This window comes from Scyliorhinus canicula, chromosome 8 (assembly GCF_902713615.1).
Source record: "Scyliorhinus canicula chromosome 8, sScyCan1.1, whole genome shotgun sequence".
In the NCBI taxonomy this organism is placed as follows: Eukaryota; Metazoa; Chordata; class Chondrichthyes; order Carcharhiniformes; family Scyliorhinidae; genus Scyliorhinus; species Scyliorhinus canicula.
Window position 1 is genome coordinate 21,424,187 of NC_052153.1, and position 22,994 is coordinate 21,447,180.

At 42.7% G+C, this 22,994-nt stretch overlaps 1 protein-coding gene across 2 annotated transcripts in view; it reads right to left on the reverse strand.

Annotated features, from left to right (window-relative positions):
• LOC119970154 (uncharacterized protein KIAA2026) overlaps positions 1-22,994 on the reverse strand; it is a 110,188-nt gene that overhangs the window by 59,173 nt on the left and 28,021 nt on the right. For both annotated transcript variants that reach the window (XM_038804254.1, XM_038804253.1), the window contains exon 2: positions 16,977-17,177. In XM_038804254.1, coding sequence (XP_038660182.1) covers positions 16,977-17,177 — 201 coding nt within the window. The remainder of the gene's footprint in view (positions 1-16,976; positions 17,178-22,994) is intronic.

The window sequence follows — 22,994 nt, forward strand, 5'->3', positions numbered from 1 at the left end:
ACAGAAATTCAGGAAACGTATGTCAGTTAACTTCTAAAAAAGGTTCAACATTTCTTGTGTGATTTTTAATCAGTGATTCCGGTAAATCTACTCAATGTATGCTGATTCACCCATGCTTCCCAATGGCAATTAGAAATGGGCAACAAATTCTCACCTCGTCAGCCTCACCCACATCCCATAATAACAATATTGTCACAAGTAGGATTACATTAACACAGCAATGAAATTACTGTGAAAATCCCCTAGTCGCCACACTCCGGCAAACAAACTTCTGAATTTTTAGTCAGCATGATTGTTAATTAATAATTTTAAAACTTTATATTGTTGCACTTATAAATCTTTCCCCCGATTTAAATACTGCCAGCATTTCTTTTGCAAATTAAGTGCTATCACATGATGTAACCATACGTATGCCCCACAACCCTAGCAGTGGTTATATTCACAGATGGCGTCACAAAATAGACTAAAGAACAAGTTGCATATTTCTCCACATAACACGTGCCCACAAATCCACAAGTTAAAATAAAAATGAAAATAATGAAATAGCATCAGCGTTGCTGTGGGTTTACACCATAAAATGGAGGGATAGATGTGGGTTTGAGCTGAAAATCCCCCATTAAAATGCTGCACTTAGTCGTGCTATCAGGCAAAGCAGTAAACAAGCACTTCTGCACCTGGGCAAAATTTCTAATAGTCAATGCAGATTTGTTTCATAAATCTTCTAATGGCTGGGTTCAGGTACCATTGTATTTTTACCATCATGACAATCAAGAATAGAGACAGAGAAAAAGTGATATAATTTTATTCCCCACCTTTCTTGTCCATCATGTTTACCATGAAATTACCCTTGCAGTAATACTTGGATTTTAATTTTCAGATTATAAATTATCCTGGTATTTCCAATAGATATATTGTTTTGAAATAGACCTTAGTTACATAAATAGGTTAAGTAGCTGACAAATACAGTTGTGAAATACTATGAAGTTTCAAATATTTGTAAATGTTTGCATTTAAAATTATCACAAAAATAATTATTCAAACACGTGGTTGTGATGGATTCAAAATAGAGTCTGCAGGCCCACCCGAAACGTTGCGCTTTATTTAGAAGATGTTAACACTACAGGCTGCGATATTAGACTGCCCATTTGCCCGCACAAACGGCTGATAAGAGGACATCATGCTATCATTCTCTTAAAGTGCTCCTATTCAGCTTTAAGGCTGATGAGGAAACACTAAAGACACAATGAATGCATAACGTTTTCTCCCCCTTGAAATCAAAGTTCTCTGCCACAATAAACAACATAACATTATCAATTAGCAACATGAGCAATCAACAGCCAGTACACCAGATTCTCCACTGAAGAAGATTTTTAAACATCATAGAAGGTTGCGGAGCAATATTTCAGAACTTCTCTAGATAAAAAAAAGTCTCTGGTATCAGTGTGACAGCTGACCCAGAGGCATCTGGATGTCTTTATTCATGAGTCGCAGATGGTCAGTATACAGGTACGACATGTAATTAAAAAGACAAATGGAATGCTAGCGTTTCTAGCAAAAGTACTGGAGTATCAAAGTAGAGAAGTGGTGTTGCAATTGTACAGGGTGTTGGTGAGATCACATCTGGAATATTGTCTCCAGTTTTGGTCTCCTTATTTGAGGAAGGATGTGGTGGAATTGGAGGCAGTAGGGAAGAGGGTCACCAGATTGATTCCGGGGATGAAAAAGTAAACATAGACCAAAATGTGGGGCAATCTAGAACGCGAGGTCACGGATATAGATTGAGAGTCAGTAGATTTAGAACTGCGACGAGGAGGAACTACTTCTCGCAGAGGGTGGTGAATTTGTGGAACTCGCCACCCCATATTGCAGTGGAATCAGAGTCATTAAATGGTTTCAAGAAGATAGATAGATTGATTTCTGATTTTGAAAACTGGATTTAAAGGGATATATGGCCAACAGGCACGGAGGTGGATTTGAGACCTAGAAGAGATCAGCCATGATCTGATTGAAAGTTTGAATTGCCTAATTCTGCTCCTAATTCCAATGTCCACCTCCATCTTCACCGGTTAGCCTTCCAGTAATGAGTGACTCAATATCGGTTTCTACCTAGTACATTTAATGACAGTTCATTTTCAGACTGTGAATAGAATTCCTTCTCATAGAATTTAAAGTGCAGAAGGAGACCATTGGGCCCATCGCGTGTGCACTAGCCCTTGGAAAGGGCACTCTACTTATGTCCACGTCGCCACCCTATCCTCGTAACCCAGTAACCCCGCCTTACCTTTTGGACACTGAGGGGCAATTTAGCATGGCCAATCCACCTAACCTGCACATCTTTGGACCATGCGAGGAAACCGGAGCACCCGGAGGAAAATCACGCAGACACATGGACTCTTTTTCCTTGATTTAACTTGCCTTTTGCTTCCTGCAACTTTTGCCTGAAGCTGGTTTCTTTTTCCAACAAGTGGCACAACATGGCCCTTTCTGCCACATTTTCTGCACATGATGTCCCTGCACCAACAATCAGCTGCTGAGCACCTGGTTTTTGCACACCTATGGCACGTGCGAGTCTGTGTCTGCGTTCATGTTTCAGCCGACATCTTGTGAACTCTTGCACTTGAACTCAACTATTGAGCTTCTTTCGCTGTTAATTGTGTGGACACAGCATTCTTTAGATCAGGTTGCTTTCGGTTAACAACCACTTTTGAATACCATTGCTCCTTAAACCACAGACTAATCTATCTCTGATGGTATTATTTAACACATCCCCGAATTCACAGCGTTCAGCCAGTCATCTCAGAGTAGTTACAAACTATGTAATGGATTCACCTTCTTCTTGGCTGCGCTTATGAATTCTAAACCCCTTTGTGATTAATAAAAGTTTTGGTGAATAGTGGCCCTGCAAAAGTTCCACTATGTTTTTGTAGCTGGCTTTTCTGGCTGTACCAGATTCCCAAGGAGGTTAAATGTACCCCCCCTCCCCCCCCCACACACACAAAATCATTATGGGCTCAGGAATATTGGGACTTTTCTATTTGCTGCCATCTGGTTAGCTTAAACAAAATAGTTGAATCTTTCTGCATACAAACTCCTCGCTCGGTATTCTCAAATTGTCCCACGGCACCAAAAACACCCTTTTCTCTAGGGAAGGACCTACGTGCGCACAACATGCCACAAATGTTTAGCACTACTTCCTTCCTTTCTCCCCAAAACCAGGCACAACCCAAGCTCAGCCCGTTTCCCTTCTGTTTTGCATCACCCCCAGCTGTAAATGTGTTGTTGCAAGGTACTTGCTACTCACGGCTTCCCCACTTCATTTCGGGCAGAGCACTTGGTGGGCTTCTCGGCAAGGTTGTTTCCTTTAGATTTTTCAGTTCCTCCGGGGCTGCAACCGTTGTTCGGTTCCCCTGTCGTCAGTTTTCGTGTAGCGATGATTTCAATTATTTATTATTTCTGTGGGTGCCGAGAAATGCTGTTCGCTTACCCCGTCGCCATTTTTTGTGGTGGATTCAAGATAGAGTCTGCAGGCCTTGGATGTTCAACCAAAATGCAGAGCTTTATTTAGAAGATGTTAACACTACAGGCTACAATGTTAGACTGCCCATTTGCCTGCACAAACTGTTGATCCTGATGATGTTGCGTAAACATTTTTTAATTTTAAATAGGACCCCTGTTCAGCTACAAGGCTGCTTGTGAGGATGCACCAAAAACACGGAGTACACAACAATGGTCTGATAAATAGACCGAATTGTATATATTTTAGTTAATTAAACAAATGATCTACTCATCTAAGTATGGGGTTCTTAGAAGTTTGCTTTTCTATTGATTTATGGCTTGTGGCTAAGTGCCCATTTTTAGCAAGTACCTCCTTCCTTGTCTATCTGCCACCACTGCTACAATCAATCATTCAAATTTTGAAGATGTAATAAAGCAAAACTGACCAATTTTAGAACACGAATACTACTCAAATATAAATTATGCAGTATAAATATTACGGGTTATGCAAATAAGCACTCAAAGAGAGAAGGCCGATACTGGAATGTCACTACAGTATTGTGTTGGTGAAGTGGCCCCAAGCAGACAGCAGGTTGCGATTGGCAAAATGGAGCTGGAGGCCAACCTAACATCGGAGCAGGCAATCTGTCTGACAGTTCCTTGCAGCAGACAGAGCTGGGGAAATTTCAATGCCAATCTCATTACTCACTAATTTATAAAAGTAATTTTTTTCTCCATCGCTATCTGATTTGTACCAACATGGAAGCCTAAGAAATAATTCATGCTTTAGAAGACACAACCTTAATGAATTAGCAAATGAAAGTAGCTTGGGATATGAAAAAAATCTCGCATATATCAAGAAAAACTTTAAATACTACACCAATTAAACAGGTGAGAAATTTATAAAATGAAAAATAAAATGTTCCCACTTTTCAAATCCACTTCTTTCCAGATCTAATTTGACTGCAATGGAACTCCAAGCAACTCACTTGAGTTTGCCTGAGTTTTCTTTTCACCCTGCCAATCAGAAATGCCTTACTTTTAGTAGGTAGGTGCTCGTCGTCGTTTCCCCCCCCCCCCCCCCCCCCCCCCCCATTAGAAAGCCCACCTTTTCATCAACTCCCTGCACACAACTCTCTCTCCTTACTCTTCCAATCAAGAACTAAAGCACACCACAACCTCTGGCCTGAATAGGATATTTCAAACTCTCAGCTTTGATTGGCCACAAAAACCAAGAATCATAGAATTTACAGTGGAGGCCATTCAGCCCATCGGGTCTGCACCAGTCTTTGGAAAGAGCACCCTACTTAAGCCCACACCTCCACTCTATCCCCGCAACACAGTAACCCCACTTAACCTTTTTGGATACTAAGGGGCAATTTACCATGACAAATCCTCCTAACCTGCACATCTTTGGAGGAAACCGGAGCACCTGGGGGAAGCCCACACAGACACGGGGAGAGCGCGAGGACTCCACACAGTGACCCAAGCCGGGAATCAAACCTGGGACCTGGAGCTGTGAAGCAACAGTGCTATCCACTGTCCTATCATGCCACCCCAGCAAGAATTTTGCAATGTTGCTCACCAATACATTTACTTTCCTGTTAATCATTCACAGCAGAATACCTTTGTGTGATTTTTTAATTGAATTAACTAAAAACTAATGTAAATACATTTACCTATTTCAGAACTAACTGAATTATTATATTCCAAATGACCATGGTCTTGAGACAGTAGTTGTACACGTGTTTTACAACCTTCACTTGAATACCAAGCCCTAGATGTAATTTGAACATCTTCGGTTGCATTCACATTGCACTCTGAAGGAAAATTCAGATAACCTTGAAATTGCAGTGAAGAACTAAACTAGTGAGCCCTTTTAAGTCCATACTGAGCTGTATGGCTTTGTACTACACCAGCAGTGTTTACAACTAGATCATTCAAAAGTTCTCTATAAATTTACACTTTAGTTTAAAAAAATACAATTGATAATCTTTGAATTTTTTCCAAATTTTGGAACCACGTTACAGAGACGGCAGACAATACTAGATTTCTGCCATTAGGTGTCATTTGAGAACTTGGATTGTATTCCAAGGCACACTAATGTAGAAATTCAGATACCAAGAGAGACCATTAAGCTTATGCAAAGGTAAAGAAGCAATCCCTTTGTGCTCCTATTCAATATTTACTTAGTTTATTTTGTTCGCAAGATCATAAAATGACGTGTTTTTTGCCATATTACTTACACCCTGTTTCAACTATGTGGGACTCCCACTGTGATTAAGAGCTGCAACAAGTGGCAAAAATATTGACGTTCCTCTTTAAACACACTTTTTCCCTTAAAAACATCCATCTGCCCCATGAGTTGATGGCAGTCTAGTTATGTCGGAGTAAGAAACAACCTGCGTTCCGCACAGGTTAAAAGGCTTAAAGAGATGTAGGATAGTCCGGTGTAGGACTGTGAAGAAGCTGTGCAAGTCATTGGGGATTTTGTGATCCATTGCACTCAAGATCCTGCCCTGATTGATCATACAAAGTTGACAGAAACGATGAACTTGGACATCAATATGTAATGCTGCTATGCAATCTATGATAGGGAAGCATACCTAGGTTACAATCTCAGGATAACTGAGTATAGAGAAACAAGTGTCAGGAGTGCAAACCCAAATGTGATGTTCTTGTACGAGACAAAACTGAACTGGGAAATGCTAAAGCCAGAGACTAATATACCACTTTGGTAGTTACATTTAATATTTGATATTTGAATGCAATCTATTTCACACAGGTGAAATATCTGTTTAATGTGAAATCAAGATTATATTTGAATGGTTCTCCAGCTGTGTAATGTGCTGGCCAGCATGGAATTGAGCTGTACAGATCAGGATGCTCCCAGACGTGATCCTGTTCTATGTGGTGTTAGTGAAACCCAGTCAGAAAGGTATAATTGGCCTCAGCTTGGAAAGGGGTGGCCTGGTGGCACAGTGGTTAGCACTGCTGCCTCACAGCTCCAGGGTCGCAGGTTCAATTCCAGCCTCGGGTGATTGTCTGTGTGGAGTTTGCACTTTTCTCCTAGTGTCTGCGTGGGTTTCCTCCAGGTGCTCCGGTTTCCTCCCACAGTCCAAAGAAGTGCAGGTTAGGTGGATTGGCCATGCTAAATTGCCCCTTAGGTGTCAAGATTATGTGGGGTTTCTGGGTTACAAGGATAGGGTGGAGGCGTACGCTTAAGTAGAGTGCTCTTTCCAATGGCCGGTGCAGATCCGTTGGGCCAAATTGCCTCCTCAGCACTGTAAATTCTATGAAATGATTCATGATATAATATCCATAGGTTTCTGATCAGCAACTTGTGCTCAATAGTGAATACAGAGAGATTTAGATACAACAGGATAAGGTTCTCCATAGAAATAAACATACTGGCATGCCACCCTCAAACCTTTATTTTTGGTAGTTTAAATTCACATCGCTCTTGGCAATTCTCAATGGTCAGCTCCTTTATTTCTGCTTGAAATAGCACTTGAGGTAAAGGAACATACTAACTGTAAGAGCAGAAAATTGCATCCAACTAAAATTGAGGTAATCAGAATAAAGTGACAAATAAAGAGAATGTGCCTCAAAAGACACCTCAACCCATGAGCAAACTTTACCAAGGTTGAAAAAGCAAGGGACTAAAATAGGTAAAAATGCAGGGAAATAAGCCAATGTGCAACAATGAGACTACAGGCATGTTACCAAGCAGCACACCACCTGTCTTTTTGTTTGATGGCTGATATGGAGGAGGTATTGAAATTACGCGTTTCAACGAGAGCTGCCTTTTGTAGCACTCCATAGCATCATCCCCACACATCAACATTGTTGGATGTTTACAAGAAAGTGGAACCAAGCTGAAGGCCACACTGACCATCGCTGCCATGATGTGTCACGGCCATGTCGCACATTAGTTTCAGCTGTCCTTCCGAATAAGACAACTCTCTTGACAATCCCCATGGAGCCAGTTTTCCTTAGTTCTTGTGAGGTAGATGTACCAGGAGCTGCCAAATTGATTGGTGGTGTCTTGGCAGGTAAGCACTGCTGGCTGGTCACTTTGCATATCTACTTTACTGACACTGCGTAACAGGGATAATGAGGAAGTAACATTATGGTTAGTCAAATATGTTTGTATTGCTATGGGGTCTGTTGCTTCAGCTTACTTTGGGAAGAGAAGCCAACCATTAATGCACTAATTGTCTGTGTGCAGGTACTGGCTGGGAGGCACAAGAGCAACTCTCCTGCACAATTTGACATCCCTCTGCAGGTAGTCCTCTACTTCCAAATTCATCAGATATAATCACCACTCCTCCTCAAACCTCCATAAATTATTGAAACATAGCTGTTTCCTATTTGATCAATCACTGCACCCGGCAGCGCGGTGGCACAGTGGTTAGCACTGCTGCCTCGGCACCAGGGGTCCAGGTTTGATTCTGACGTCGGGTGACTATCTGTATGGAGTTTACACGTTCTCCCAGTGTCTGCATGGGTTTCCTCCGGATGCTGCGGTTTCCTCCCACAGTCCAAAGATATGCAATTTAGGTGGATTAGCCATTCTGAATTACCCCTCGTGTCCAGTAGGGTTACGGGGATGGGGCAGGGAATTGGGTCTAGGTAGGGTGTTCTTTCAGAGGGTCAGTACAGACCTCATGGGCCTAATGTCCTTCTTCCGTACTATAGGGAAGCTATGATTCTAAGAGTATGCAAAAGGTTAGGTGGATTGGCCATGCTAAATTGCCCGTAGTGCAAGGTTAATGGGGGGATTGTTGGGTTACGGGTATACGGGTTACGTGGGTTTAAGTAGGGTGATCATTGCTCGGCACAACATCGAGGGCCGAAGGGCCTGTTCTGTGCTGTACTGTTCTATGTTCTAAGTTCTAATTCCAATTTCCCTGTCTGACCAATTGCCAATAATAGGAAATACAGGTTTTACTTTTCAGGTGAAGTCTGGCAGAGCCGTAGGACTAAACTTCAGCAGCTGTTGGCACTTTCAGGACATTAAGGGCTTTTCCACCTCAAGCAAAAGGGCTTCATCTGTATGACGTCTTTACCCAACTCCAGGTCAGCTGCAAATGGTTCTACTAGGTCTTAAGGATACTGAGGGTAACTGAAAATAGTTTAACATCTCAAATCTGGATGTCAATAGTATGGTCAATAAACTGCACAAAAAGTTACAAGCTGGTATATAACTTGCAGTTTTCTGCTGTGCTTTCCATTCATTTTTTGAAACAAAAAATACTCCCAGGGAATGGAATTAACTGCTGCAAGCTAGCATATGTACAGACACAATGGGTTAAATGATCTCTCCAGTACCAAAATATCTTTGAAACCTATGTAAGATTTCAAGAGTGAATCACGCAACAAAAAAGCATTTTGGCAATCAAGAACCCGCAGAAATTTACTCAAAGCAAATTTCGATCACATAAAACTCAAAGTACAAAATCAGCAAAGCCATTTATAACCGTGTTTGAAGTTTAATTGTTTTATGAAAATGACTGGTTTTAATTCCATCTTTGTTCATAAAGTTGAATAGTTGTTTGAAGCTGTTTAACCTCAGAATTTAAAGTTTTGGGTAATATTGTGTTCTAAGATTTCATACATAGAAATATACATTGAGAATAGAAGCCTGAGGAGGCCATTCGCCTTTCGAGCCTGCTCTGCCATTGATCATCGTGGTTGATCATTAAGTTCAATACCCTCATTCCATCTCTCCGACCCCCCCCCCCCCCCCCCCCCCCCACACCCCCCATATGGTGGAATTTAAAAAACAAATGAAAGGCGAGAAGGTAAAATCAAACACTAATGTTTTGTGCTTAAACAGAGGAGATTACAATGGGATGAGAGAAGCTAAGGTAGACTGGGAGCAAAGACTTTATGGTGAAACAGTTGAGGAACAGTGGAGAACCTTCCACGCGATTTTTCAGTGCTCAGCAACGGTTTCTATCAACAAAAAGGACGGTAGAAAGAGGGAAATATCTAAGGAAATAAGGGAGAGTGTCAAATTGAAGGTAAAAAGCATACAAAGTGGCAATGATTAGTGGGAGACTGGGGCAACAGAAAGCAACTAAAAAAAGCTATAAAGAGTAAGATAGATTATGAGAGTAAGCTGGCTCAGAATACAAGATAGTAAAAGTTTCCATAAATATATAACACAAAAAGCGTGGCTAAGGTAAATATTGGTCCGTTAGAGGATGAAAAGGGAGATTTAATAATGGGTGATGAGGACATGGCTGAGGAACTGACAGGTTTTTTTGGTCGGTCTTCACAGTGGAAGACACAAATAACATGCCAGCGACTGATGGAAATGAGGTTATGACAGGTGAGGACCTTGAGATGATTGTTACCACTTAGGAGGTAGTGATGGGCAAGCTAATGGGGCTAAAGGTAGACAAGTCTCCTGGCTCTGATGGAATGCATCCCAAAGGGCTAAAAGAGATGGCTAGGGAAATTGCAAATGCACTAGTGATAATTTACCAAAATTCATTAGACTCCGAGGTGATCCCAGCGGATTGGAAATGAGCAAACGTGACACCAGTGTTTAAAAAAGGAGGTAGGCAGAAAGCGAGTAATTATAGGCCAGTTAGCTTAACGTCAGTAGTAGGGAAGATGCTGGAATTTATCAAGGAAGAAATAGCGAGGCATCTGGATGGAAATTGTCCCATTGGGCAGGCGCAGCATGGGTTCATAAAGGGCAGGTTGTGCCTAACTAATTTAGTGGAATTTTTTGAGGACATTACCAGTGCAGTAGATAACGGGGAGCCAATGGATGTGGTATATCTGGGTTTCCAGTAAGCTTTTGACAAGGTGCCACACAAAAGGTTGCTGCATCAGATAAAGATGCATGGCATTAAGGGCAAAGTAGTAGCATGGATAGAGGGTTGGTTAATTAATAGAAAGCAAAGAGTGGGGATTAATGGGTGTTTCTCTGGTTGGCAATCAGTAGCTAGTGGTGTCACTCAGGGATCAGTGTTGGGCCCACAATTGTTCACAAATCACAATAGGTGATTTGGAGTTGGGAACCAAGTGCAATGTGTTCAAGTTTGCAGACGACCTTAAGGTGAGTGGTAAAGCAAAAAGTGCAGAGGATAACAGAAGTCTGCAGAGGAATTTAGATAGGTTAAATGAATGGGTTAGGGTCTGGTAGATGGAATACAATGTTGACAAATGTGAGGTTATCCATTTCGGTAGGAATAACAAATTTATTTAAATGATAAAATATTAAAACATGCTGCTGTGCAGAGAGACCTGGGTGTGCTGGTGCATGAGTCGCAAAAAGTTGGTTTATAGGTGCAACAGGTGATTAAGGCGGCTAATGGAATTTTGTCCTTCATTGCTAGAGGGATGGCGTTTAAGACTTGGGAGGTTATGCTGCAATTGTATAAGGTGTTAGTGAGGTCACACCTGGAGTATTTTGTTAGTTTTGGGCCCCTTACCTGAGAAAGGACGTACTGGCGCTGGAGGGTGTGCAGAGGTGATTTACTAGGTTAATCCCAAAGCTGAAGGGGTTGGATTACGAGGAGGTTGAGTAGACTGGGACTGTACTCATTGGAATTTATTAGGATGCGGGGATCTTATAGAAACATATAAAATTATGAAGGGAATAGATAGGATAGATGCGGGCAAGTTGTTTCCATTAGCGGGTGAAAGCAGAACTAGGGGGCATAGCCTCAAAGTAAGGGGAAGTAGATTTAGGACTGAATTTAGGAGGAACTTCTTAACCCAAAGGGTTGTGAATCTATGGAATTCCTTGCCCAGTGAAGCAGTTGAGGCTCCTTCATTAAATGTTTTTAAGATAGAGATAGAGAGTTTGTTGAAGAATAAATGGATTAAGGGTTATGTTGCTCGGGTCGGAAAGTGGAGCCGAGTCCACAAAAGATCAGCCATGATCTCATTGAATGGCAGAGCAGGTTCGAGGGGCCAGATGGCCTACTCCTGCTCCTAGTTCTTATGATTCCTTTAGTTCCAAGAGCTATGTCTCATTCCTTCTTGAAATTACACAACGTTCTGACCTCAATTACTTTCTGTGGTATGAATTCCACAGATTCACCACTCTCTTGGTGAAGAAATTTCTCCTCACCTCAGTCCTAAAAGGTTTACCCCTTATTCTCAAACTATGACCTCTAGTTCTGGAGTCCCTCACCATCGGGAACATTCTTTCTGAATCTACCCTGTCTAATCCTGTTAGAATTATACAAGTTTCTCTGAGATCCACTTTCTAAGATCCAATGAATATAATCCTAACTGATTTAGTCCCACCATCCCTGGAATCAGCCTGGTAAACATTCGCTGCAGAGTCTAGCCCAGCTGGCACATAAAGATTATGACAGATAGGAGCCATTAACGACCTGTCAATCCCTCTGGAGAAACCCCCTACAGATCCTTCGGGTTTTACACCCCACCCCTCCTCACCAAATAAGAGGACATTACTTTGTTAACTTTGACAAAAAAGAATTTAGGGAGAAAAACGGGGAGACATTGAAAAATAAATAAAACCTCGGGAGGACATTCATTTTAATAGTCTGAACCCTGCCCACCACGGACAGGGCAAGGTTATCCCACTTCTCCAAGTTAAATTTATAGAACCATAGAATTTACAGTGCAAAAGAAACCATTTACTCCATCTAGTCTGCACCGGCCCTTGAAGAGCACTCTACTTAAGCCCACACCTCCACCCTATCCTCGTAACCCAGTAACCCCACCTAACCTTTTGGACACTAAGGGCAATTTATCGTGGCCAATCCAACTAACCTGCACATCTTTGGACTGTGGGAGGAAACCGGAGCGCCAAGAGGAAGCCCACGCAGACACGGGTAGAACGTGCAGACTCCACACAGACAGTGATCCAAGCTGGGAACCGAACCTTGAACTCGGGAGTGGTGAAGCAACTGTGCTAACCAATGTGCTACCATGTCGCTCCGATTCACCAGAGTAACAATTTAATTTATGGGGCGAGATCCAATCATGGGCCACCCTAATTTCCAGATATTGAAAGTTAGATCTGGCAAGGCAAAAAGGAAACATCCCCAGATAGACACTCCTCCCTGGCTGATTAAGTATTCGCTCTTGTCCAAATTCAACTTATACCCAGAGAAGGAGCCAAAATACACAAGTAGCTTCATTATCTCATCCAGTGGAGATTGGGTCTGCAATGTAAAAATGAACTGCTGCATACAAGGACACCCTATGTTCCCTTTATCCCCAATTTATCCCCTTCAACTTACTCAAAAAATCTTAACACCATGGCCAACGGTTCAACTGCTGAAGCAAATAGAAGCGTTGGCAAAGTATATCCAAGCCGTGTACCCTTATTTAACGGAATAGAATCAGAGCTTAAGGTATTATTGCAAAATCTGGCAGTGGGGGCCCTGTATAATAATTGAATCCCGGTTATGAACATTTGCCCAAAACCAAACCTCCCAAGAATCTCGAAGAAATATCCACCCTATAAACGCTTTCTCGGCGTCCATAGATACAATCACCTCCAGTTCAGGCACAGGAGAGAGGAAAGGGAAATATTAACAGCTGACGTAATTTGGCCGACAATTGCCGACCCTTAAAGCCTCTCTGGTCCTCCGCGATCGCCTCTGGGAGGCAGGACTCCCAATACCTTTCCGAGCAATTTTGCATCTGCATTCAAAAGCAAAATGGGTTGAAATGACCCAGACAATGTGGGGTCCTTGTCCTTCTTCAGGATCAGGGAAATAGAAGCCTGCGCAAGGGTCAATGAACCCCAGGACAAGGAGTCATTGAACATACCCAATATCAACAGGATCAACAGACCCGCAAACATCCTGTAAACCCAATGGGAAATCCATCTGAGCTTTGCCTGTCTGTATTACCCCAATGCATTTCATAATTTCCTCAGGGCCGAACGGGAATTCTAACTCCTCCCACCTTTCCCTCCCCGCCAATGGGGAGGATAACCCAAAACTCCTCCATGGCCGAACTTTGCTCCGGGTGCTCCAACCTACAGAGATCCTGATAGAATGCTTCAACGACCGCGCTGACTTTAGGCAGGGCAGAAGCTAAACCCTCACCAGAGTCCCTTATCTGCATAACCTCCCAGGAAGCAGTCTGTCGCCTCAGCTTAGGAGTTAAAAGGCAGCTGGCCTTCTCTCAGTGTTCGTAAAACGTCCCCTTTGACCGTTGCAGCTGACTTACCACCTTATCCCCCGATAACAATTCAAATTGCATCTGGCTAGCAACTCTGGGGTAGGGATGAGCGAGTACTGATGGCCCACCTTAAGGATGGAATCCACCAGCCTCCACCATTCCACCCTCACAGTCCTTTCAAAGTGTGCTTTGTAGGAAATTACCTTCCCCCTCATGACCACCTTAAGTGCTGCCCACACATAGAAGCCATGATGTGGAGATGCCAGTGTTGGACTGGGGTGGGCACAGTAAGAAGCCTTACAACACCAGGTTTCAGTCCAACAGGTTTGTTTTGAATCACTAGCTTTGAGCACAGCTCCTTCCTCAGGTGAGTGACTTACCTGATGAAGGAGCTACGCTCCAAAAGCTCGTGATTTGAAACAACCTGTTGGACTTTAACCTGGTGTTGTCAGACTTCATATTGTGCACATATAGAAGGCGAGACAGACTCACGTTTATTAAATTTAATATATTCCCCAATGGCAAAATCTTTTGACCGCCAATTGCGCCGTATCCAATCTCCATGGCAGGGTTTGGGAGGGACCTGACTCGAGGATCAAATGCACAAAATGTTGAGCATCATCCAAAATCACAATCATCGAATATCTTGCTCTCATCACCCAGTGGAGGAGAGATCTCTCCACCACGAAAAAGTCAATATAAGAGTAAACCTGATGGACAAGGGAGAAGGAAAAAAATGTTTTTCTCTCGGGTGCAAAAACACCACGGATCTGCCGTTCCCATCTGTTCCATAAAGGCCAACAACGCCGCTCCCACACCTGATGGAACCAACGATTTGGGCCTCGATCGATCTTTTCTCTGATCTAAGTCACCCCCCAAAATTAGCTGAGAGTTCAAATCAGGGATGGAGGCCTGTTAATAAAATCGGCATCATCCCGATTTGGCGCATAAACATTGACGAAGGCCACTTAAATGTCCACCAAGGATCCACCAGCAATCACATACATACCATTAGGATCCGCCAAGATCTTTGCGGCCGAAAATTTAACCTTTTTATTGATCAAAATTGCCATCCCCCGGATCCTACTGTCGAAGCCAGAGTGAAATTTTTTTTTTAAATTTAGAGTACCCAGTTAAGGGGTTATTTATCTTGGCCAATTCACCTACCGTGTACATCTTTTTAAGTTGTGGGGGTGAGACCCACGCAGACACGAGGAGAATATCCAAACCATAGAGAGACCCGAGGCTGGGACTGAACCCGGGACCTCAGCGCCATGAGGCAGCAGTGCTAACCACTGTGCCACCGTGCTGCCCCACCCGAGTGAAATACTTGACTCACCCAACCCTTCCGCAACCTAGTCTCGTCCACAGAGTCTCTTGCAGAAACACATCAGCACTTTCCAGGTGTGCAAATACCCTCGACTTTTCAGAGCCGTTCACTCCCTTACATTCCAGGCGATCAACCAAATTAAGGGCTCCTCCCTCCCTGAACCAGAGTCAACCAAGAGGGGTCATCCAACTACTGCTTCGTGTACAGACACCAGGCCCACCGAAGATGGATTCCAAACCCACCAGCATGACAAAAACAAAGAAAAATCTGTCCTACCCCTCACGCCTCTCCCCCCTAACTCCCCGCCCCCAAACAAAGCCACATCGTAACCTACATATACAGAACAGTGAGGTAAACAAAAAGCCCGAAATGATACTTGACCCTAACCCCAAAAAAACAAAAACACTAAGCTCATTATCCAAATCTAAACTAAGATAGTGAGCTTCAGCTACCCCATCGCTCCGTTCCAGTTAGCTAGCACTACGGCTAGCAGGGCGGCACCCGCCTACGGATCCAAAAAACAGAAGTAGATCAAAACCCCTTACAACGTACTCAAACAGGGAGCCATATATTTCCCGTAACAATTATAATCCAACCTTTTAAAAAAAAACTATCATCTCACACAAGACCAAAGAAATACGAACACATACATGAACCCCAATAACACCCCACAACCACATACCTACTGGCAACATCCAAATACCTCACATAAATCTAAATCAACTCGCACTCAGCCCATTTTTTTTTTTTTTACAAAAGCCTCTACATCCCCCAGCACAGCAAATATAGTCTTTCAACGCAAAGTCATGATGAGCCACATACATCGCGCCAAATCAAACTCTTCTTATTCAACCGGCCTTAGCCTTGTTAAATGCTGCCCGCTTCCTTGCTAGTTTTGCACCAACATCTTGATACATACGGATGGCGTGGCCTTCCCACTCAAGAGTCATGACGTTCCTTAGCCTATCTCAGGATCGGCTCTTTTTCCTGAAAGCTATGGAACTTTACAAAAACAGCTTGTGGAGGTTCGTTGGGACAGGGCTTCCACCAAGTGTCCAGTGTGCTCTATCCAACTCGGGAGGGAATATGAATCCACCCTCCTCACCAGCTTCCCAAAGATCTTATTCTGCGGGAGTCGGGCCTTCCATTCCCGCTGGCAACCCGATGATTCTGATATTTTGCCTCGTAGAATGATTCTCTAGATTGTCCACTTTGACCTTCAGGATTTTATTCAGCCTGGCCATATTGAACAGCTCAGCTTCCATAGAGGCAGTCTGATTGCTAGGCCTCGAGTCCCTTGACTCCAGCACCAAGCGCTCCTACCAACTTATTGGTTTTCTCCAACACCGTCCAAGTGGGAGCCAGGGCCACCTCCATTGACTGCCTTTGCTCCTTCGATTCAGCCGGCAAGATTCTGGTATCTCGGCAGCTAGAGTGGAGTGGACGGGGCCGCAGCAGCATCCTCCTCCATTTTCTCCACCAAAGAGCCCTGAAAAGCCTCCGAGTCAGTCGACAAATTTCTTTCTTCAACCGTCTTTGTCCTGGTCCTTCTGGGCATTTCCTTATGTGGGCACCTTACACCATCGATCAGGTGGATTTTAAGCAAAAGCACCCCCAGAAACTGGGTGAAAAGGTACCCTCGTGGGAACCATCTCGTGTTTCTACTCTCTACATACCGCCACTGGAAATCTCCGCCCAATGTGCAACACGGAGTATTAAAGGTGACCGATCTGGTTATCAAAATTAAGAAAGGCAAGAAGATAAATAGAGATAAATGTTTTCTGGCTGCAGACAAAACAAAAAGAGCATAACTCGGATAAAGGTATTAGAAAAATTAAGCGCGGAGGTATAATTTTCAGCGAGTACATGCAATTGGTTAATGAGCTAGAGGCTTCAGTTGAAAAGTGAACTTTAAAGTATTTGAAAAGAAATATAAAATGATAGGAAAAAGCAAGGAGGCACGTTTGGGCAGATACTACGCTGGCTTAAATTTAAAACATTTGGTTGAACATCTCACCTCTTTTCTTCCCTTGCCCGTTGCTGTTCTTCTTGTCGCAAAGCCTGAATCATTATGGACTCAGTAATGCCTGTCGACATGCCTCCTAAACTGCGGGGCATGGAACGTCGACGAGTGGAAGTGCACACTGCTCCTCGCTCCTCTTCTAAACCATAACGGCCTTTTGATGTTAACGCGATGGTCGTCTTCTCTCTTAATGGCCTTGCATGCACAAAAGAAACTATAATCAATGACATAAAAATGGTAACACAAAGTTGATTCGAGGAGTTGAATTAATGGATAAAGTATTCCCATTAGGCTTATTTAACACATTAGTATCGATACATAGATTGGGGTATGGAAATTGCTTGTGCTAAAACCTTTTAAACTTTATCTGCCACTCAGTTGACCATCATAAGTTGTTCCCACATGATTACTTTCAGCAGTAGATCTGTAGCTACTTAAAACTTACTGAGTTGCACTAACAACACACAAATGTATACACATCCTGTGACAACATATGCAGAAATGTAGAGGTCGGTGAAAAGTACATAACTTTGAAGATGGATTTTTTTGCATACACCGTTAATCTATTGTGCCTTTGTTCAAAGGAAGCTGGAGGTCATGCTCGGTAAAAGTAAGATTATATGTATTTTAATAGATAATGCATTATCACAATGGTATACAAAGTAGGAATATAAAGAATACTGCTCAATTAATGCAATAAAGTAAAGGATAGAAAGAAATTATTTTCAAATCCCCCACCTCCCAATTCAGTTGGCCTGTATTTAAAAATACAACCCTCCAGTATGAACAGCTCCTTACAGGAATACGAGTTGGGCTTGGCACGAACAACTCCTTTGCCAGGCAGCAGCTCAGCCTGACAAATTGTAAGCTGCCAGAGAAAGAGTCAGCCTCTGAAATTTCATCAGCCTCAGTCTGTCCAACTCTGGAATGGGGCCACACAGACTGGTGTCCAGCCAGTAAAGCACAGATTAAGAGGCTGTGAATCAATAAGGAAAGAAGAAACAATAAAACAGGATATCTTCCAAGCTTTTATCTGCTGAACCTCTATGTGCATCTGCGGACTCCAAAAAAAAATGGAAGGCTTTGAAGACTCTGGCAGAAGCAGCTGCACAACGCAAAGATTAATAATCCACCACCGGTCAATGTTGACAGAGGAAACACTTCTTTTTCTTTACTACATTTTATTTATTGCTATTCCCGACACGATTCATAATGTTAACAATTTGACTGAAGCCAAGAGTCAGTGCCACACATTATAACAGAGCAGTTCTAGATGCTCAACGTTGAAAGTAATTGGAATACTCGCACTTCTAAACTTGTAATAAATTAGACCTTCACTACAATGTATTGAACTTGCTGTTTGCATTTCAGTACTTTGATATGCAGCCTCCAGGATTGACTTTAGCTCCTGGGGGTGTGTGTGCATGTACGTGTGTGTGTGTACAGCCCTCAAAGCAATCCAACTTCACAATTAACCAGAACCAAGCAGATCAGGCTTATTAGTACTGTACGTTAACACAACAAAATAACACAGCAAATCTCATGAACAATGAATAGAATTTATTATTTTTATTTCACATTTTCTAAAGATCTTTCTAGATTGTTACAAGCGTGCTACCTGGAATTATTGCTCAGAATATTTTGGGAGGTGTATGTAGCAAGATACCAAGGTTCTAAGGATTAGCATGAAACTGGGTTTCAAGTACTGAGGCCGATAGCAATGCTCTTTATGATGCCGATTTTCATTACAAATGGACAATAAATTCATCCTGCATATTGAAAATATATTTCTACAGGATTACAGTGGAGTAATAATGCTTACAATACATAGCAATTGAACATTCAAGTCAGTTAGAAATAATTATGGGCAAATAAAACTATTCTTTTGAGTTACATGCTTCAAAATTTCATACTTTTCATGCGCTGTAAGTGTTTGAAAGGGATAATAGAAAATATTATTTCAAGAAAAGCGCCCAAGAGAATTCTAAACATGCTGGTGAGAAAACAAGGGACCAAGCACATGGTTGCTTGTCGCCTCTAGTTTCACTCTAAAGAATTGGTAAATATTATATAAATGCCTTTTGGAAAGTATGAACCAAGAGGAATTTAAAACCACTGAATATTTATTGATTGCACATCAAAGGGATAATGGAGCCTATTAAAACAAATTATTTGTCAACAACATGTCCATTTATCCCGGCAGTTCATTTGAATAACTTTTTGGCGACTTCTGTTCAAAACTCTCATACCCATTTTAAATCAGAGCAGATGATAGCTGATATTACAAATGCACTACAGAGATGTTCCATCTGCTTTCTTGTCCACTACTTCCTCCAGCTTGAAACATCCCGAGCTTCACATCGGACCACAACTCACAGGGCACCAGAGATCAAATCGGAGCAAGAGTTGCCTTTGCTGTGGCAGTGGTAAACGCTGCTTCAAATTTGATCAGAATTCTTGAGTCACGTTAGGCACGAAGCAACAGGAAGTGGAGCCGAGTGGATAAAAGAGCATGAGAAAGAGCGAGATGGAGAGTGGAGCCAGGAAGACAAAAGAGCGCAAGAAAGAGTGAGACTGAGAGCGGAGGTCTAGCTTGGAGTTTGGAATTCCTGAGGTGACGTCATGATTCAAAAGTGAAGTGTGGTAATTGCATCATGATTGGCTCTACTGTACAGGGAAGGAGTTAAAAAGTGTGGGAATGCAATTGTAAGGGGAATAGATAGGTCTTTCTGTGGCTGCAAATGAGACTCCAGACAGGTATGTTGCCTCTCTGGCGCTAGGGCCAAAAATGTCTCAGCACGGCTAAAGGACATTCTGGGGAGGAGGGTGCACAGCCAGTGGCTGGTGGTACTCATTGGTTACAAAAAAGGAATAAGATCCTAAAAGTAGAAGTTGAACCTCAGTCCAAAGATGTGCGGGTTAGGTGGATTGGCCATGCTAAATTGCCCGTAGTGTCCTAAAAAGTAAGGTTAAGGGGGGGGGGGGTTGTCGGGTTACGGGTATAGGGTGGATACGTGGGTTTGAGTAGGGTGATCATTGCTCGGCACAACATCGAGGGCCGAAGGGCCTGTTCTGTGCTGTACTGTTCTATGTTCTATGTAATCTCAGGATTACTACCAGTGCCACGTGCTAGACAGAGCAGAAATAGCAGATATATCTGATATGTGGCTGAAGAGGTGGTGCAAGGGGGAAGGTTTCAGGTTCTTCGCACATTGGGATCCAGTACAAACTGGGTCACTCCTGGGCAGGACCGGGACTGATGTCCTATGGGATCTATTTGCTAGAGTGGTTGGGAAGGGTTTAAAATAAAATGGCAGGGGACTGGAAACCTCTACAAGGAGTCAGAGGAGAGGGAAACACAGACAAGTACAAAAGACAGAAAGGGGAATAAGAAAAGCTGTAGACAAAGAAATCAAGGGCCAAAATAAAATGTGGCTGCAGTGAAAAATAATGGGAAAAGAACAAGGAATGATAAAAAGAAAAATCTCAAGGCTCTGTGCTTTAATTTGCAAAGCATTCACAATAAAGGGGATGGATTAACCGTGCAAACTAGTATGATATAGTCAGGATTACAGAAACATGGCTGCAGAGTGACCAGAGATAGGAATTGATCATTTATGGGTATTCAGTATTTAGGAAGGATAGACAAAAAAGAAAAGTGGTGGGGTTGAATTGTAGTAAATAACACAATAGTGAGCAAGAGTATTAGCTCCGACGATGTGGAATCTGTATGGGTACAGCTGAGAAACACCAAGGGACAAAAAACATTAGTGCAGGTTGTATATAGATCCCCAAACTCTAGTGGTGATGTTAGGAACGACATTAAACAGGAAATTAGAGACGCATGTGATAAAGGAATATCTGTAATTAGGTTTGCCACGTGTACCAAGGTACAGTGAAAAGTATTGTTCTACGTACAGTCCATACAGATTGCTCCATACATGAAAACTAGAACATACAATAAATACATAACAATACATAATGAAAATACATAAACAGACAGGTGAAGTATACAGTATATAGTGCTACAATTGTAGAGATGATTTGGACAAGGGAATTAAATGTATTATCTCCAAATTTGCAGATGAAACAGTTGGGTGGGAGGGAGAAGTGAGGAAGATGCAGAGATACTTCAGCAGGATTTGGACAGGCTGGGTGAGTGGGCACATGCATGGCAGATGCAGTATAATGTGGTTAAAAGTGAGGATATCAGGGCAGCACAATGGTTATCATTGCTGCCTTCGGCGCTGAGGACCCGGGTTCAAATCCCGGCCCTGGGTCACTGTCCGTGTGGAGTTTGCACATTCTTCCCGTGTCTGCATGGGTTTCACCCCCACAACCCAAAGATGTGTAGGATAGGTAGATTGGCCACGCTAAATTGCCCGTTAATTGGAAAAATAATTGGGTACTCAATTTATTTTTTAAAAAGTGAGGATATCTGCTTCAATAGCGAAAATAGGAAGGCAGATTATTTGAATGGGTGCAAATGGAGAGAGGTGGATAATCAGCGAGACCTCAGTGCCCTCGTGCATCAGTCACTGAAAGTAAGCATGCAGGTAGAGCAGGCAGTAAAGAAGGCAAATGGTATGTTGGCCTTCATAGAGAGAGGATTTGAGTACAGGAAAAGGGATATTTCTATGCAATGGTATAGGGTGTTGGCGAGGCCACACCTGGAGTATCGTGTGCAGTTTTAGTGTCCTTATCTGAGGAAGGATGTTCTTGCTATGGAAGGAGTGCAGCAAAGGTTTACCACACTGATTCCTGGGATGGTGGAACTTGTCATATGTGGAGAGACTAAATCAGTTATTCATTGGAGTTTAGAAAAGTGAGGTGGGATCTCAGAAACTTTTCAAACAGGATTAGACAGTAGATTCAGAAAGAATGTTCCCGATGGTGGGGGAGTCCAGAACTAGGGGTCATAGTTTCAGGATAAGGGGTAAACCTTTTAGGACTAAGGTGAGGAGAAATTTCTTCACCCAGAGAGTGGTGAATCTGTAGAATTCGCAATTTGCTACCACAGGAAGTAGTTGAGGCCAAAACATAGTGCAATTTCAAGAAGAAATTAGATATAGCGCTTGGGGCTAAAGGGATCGAGATATGTTGTGGGGGGTGGGGAATGCGGGATCAGGGTATTGAACTTAATCAGCCATCACAATGAATGGCGGAGCAGGCTCGAAGGGCCAAATGGCATCTTCCTGCTTCTATTTTCTATATATGTTTGTAGGCATAGTAACACAGGGAAGCAGTTTTTGAATCTGTTAGTGCTTGTTGTCAAACTTTTGTATCTTCTGCCTGATGGAAGAAGTTGGAAGAGAGAATAACCTGGGTGGGATTATGCTCTGATTATGCTCTGATTATGCTGCCCGCTTTCCCAAGGCAGCAGGAGATGTAGACAGAGTCAATGGATGGGAGGCAGGTTGACGTGATGACTGGGCTGTATTCACATTTCTGTAGTTTCTTACAGTCTTGGGCCAAGCAGTTGCCATACCAAGCTGTGATGCAGCCAGATAGGATGCTTTTGGTGGTACATCATAGAACTTGGTACGAGTCGTGGAGATGCCAAATTTCCTTAATTTCCTGTGAAGTATAGGCGCTGTTGTGCTTTTCTTGGTCATAGCATCAAGTGGGTGGACCAGGACAGATTGTTAATGTTTACACCTAGGAATTTGAAGCTGTCCAACATCTCCACCTTGGCACCATTGATACAAACAGGGGCGTGGACGACACTTCACTTCCTGAAGACGATGACCAGCTCCTTAGTTTTGCTGACATTAAGGGAGATATTCTGCATATAGATTGGGCAAATCAAATGAGTAACAATAGAGGAGGAATTCCTGGAATGTATAACAGGATGATTTTCTGGACCAATACATTGAGGAATCAACAGCGAACAGGTGATTTGGACAAGTGGGATAGGCAAATGTATGACAGTTGCCGAATAACGTGGATAAACGAGAGGCTATCCACATTGGTAGTAAAGTAGAAAGGCAGATTATCTGAATGGCTATAGAT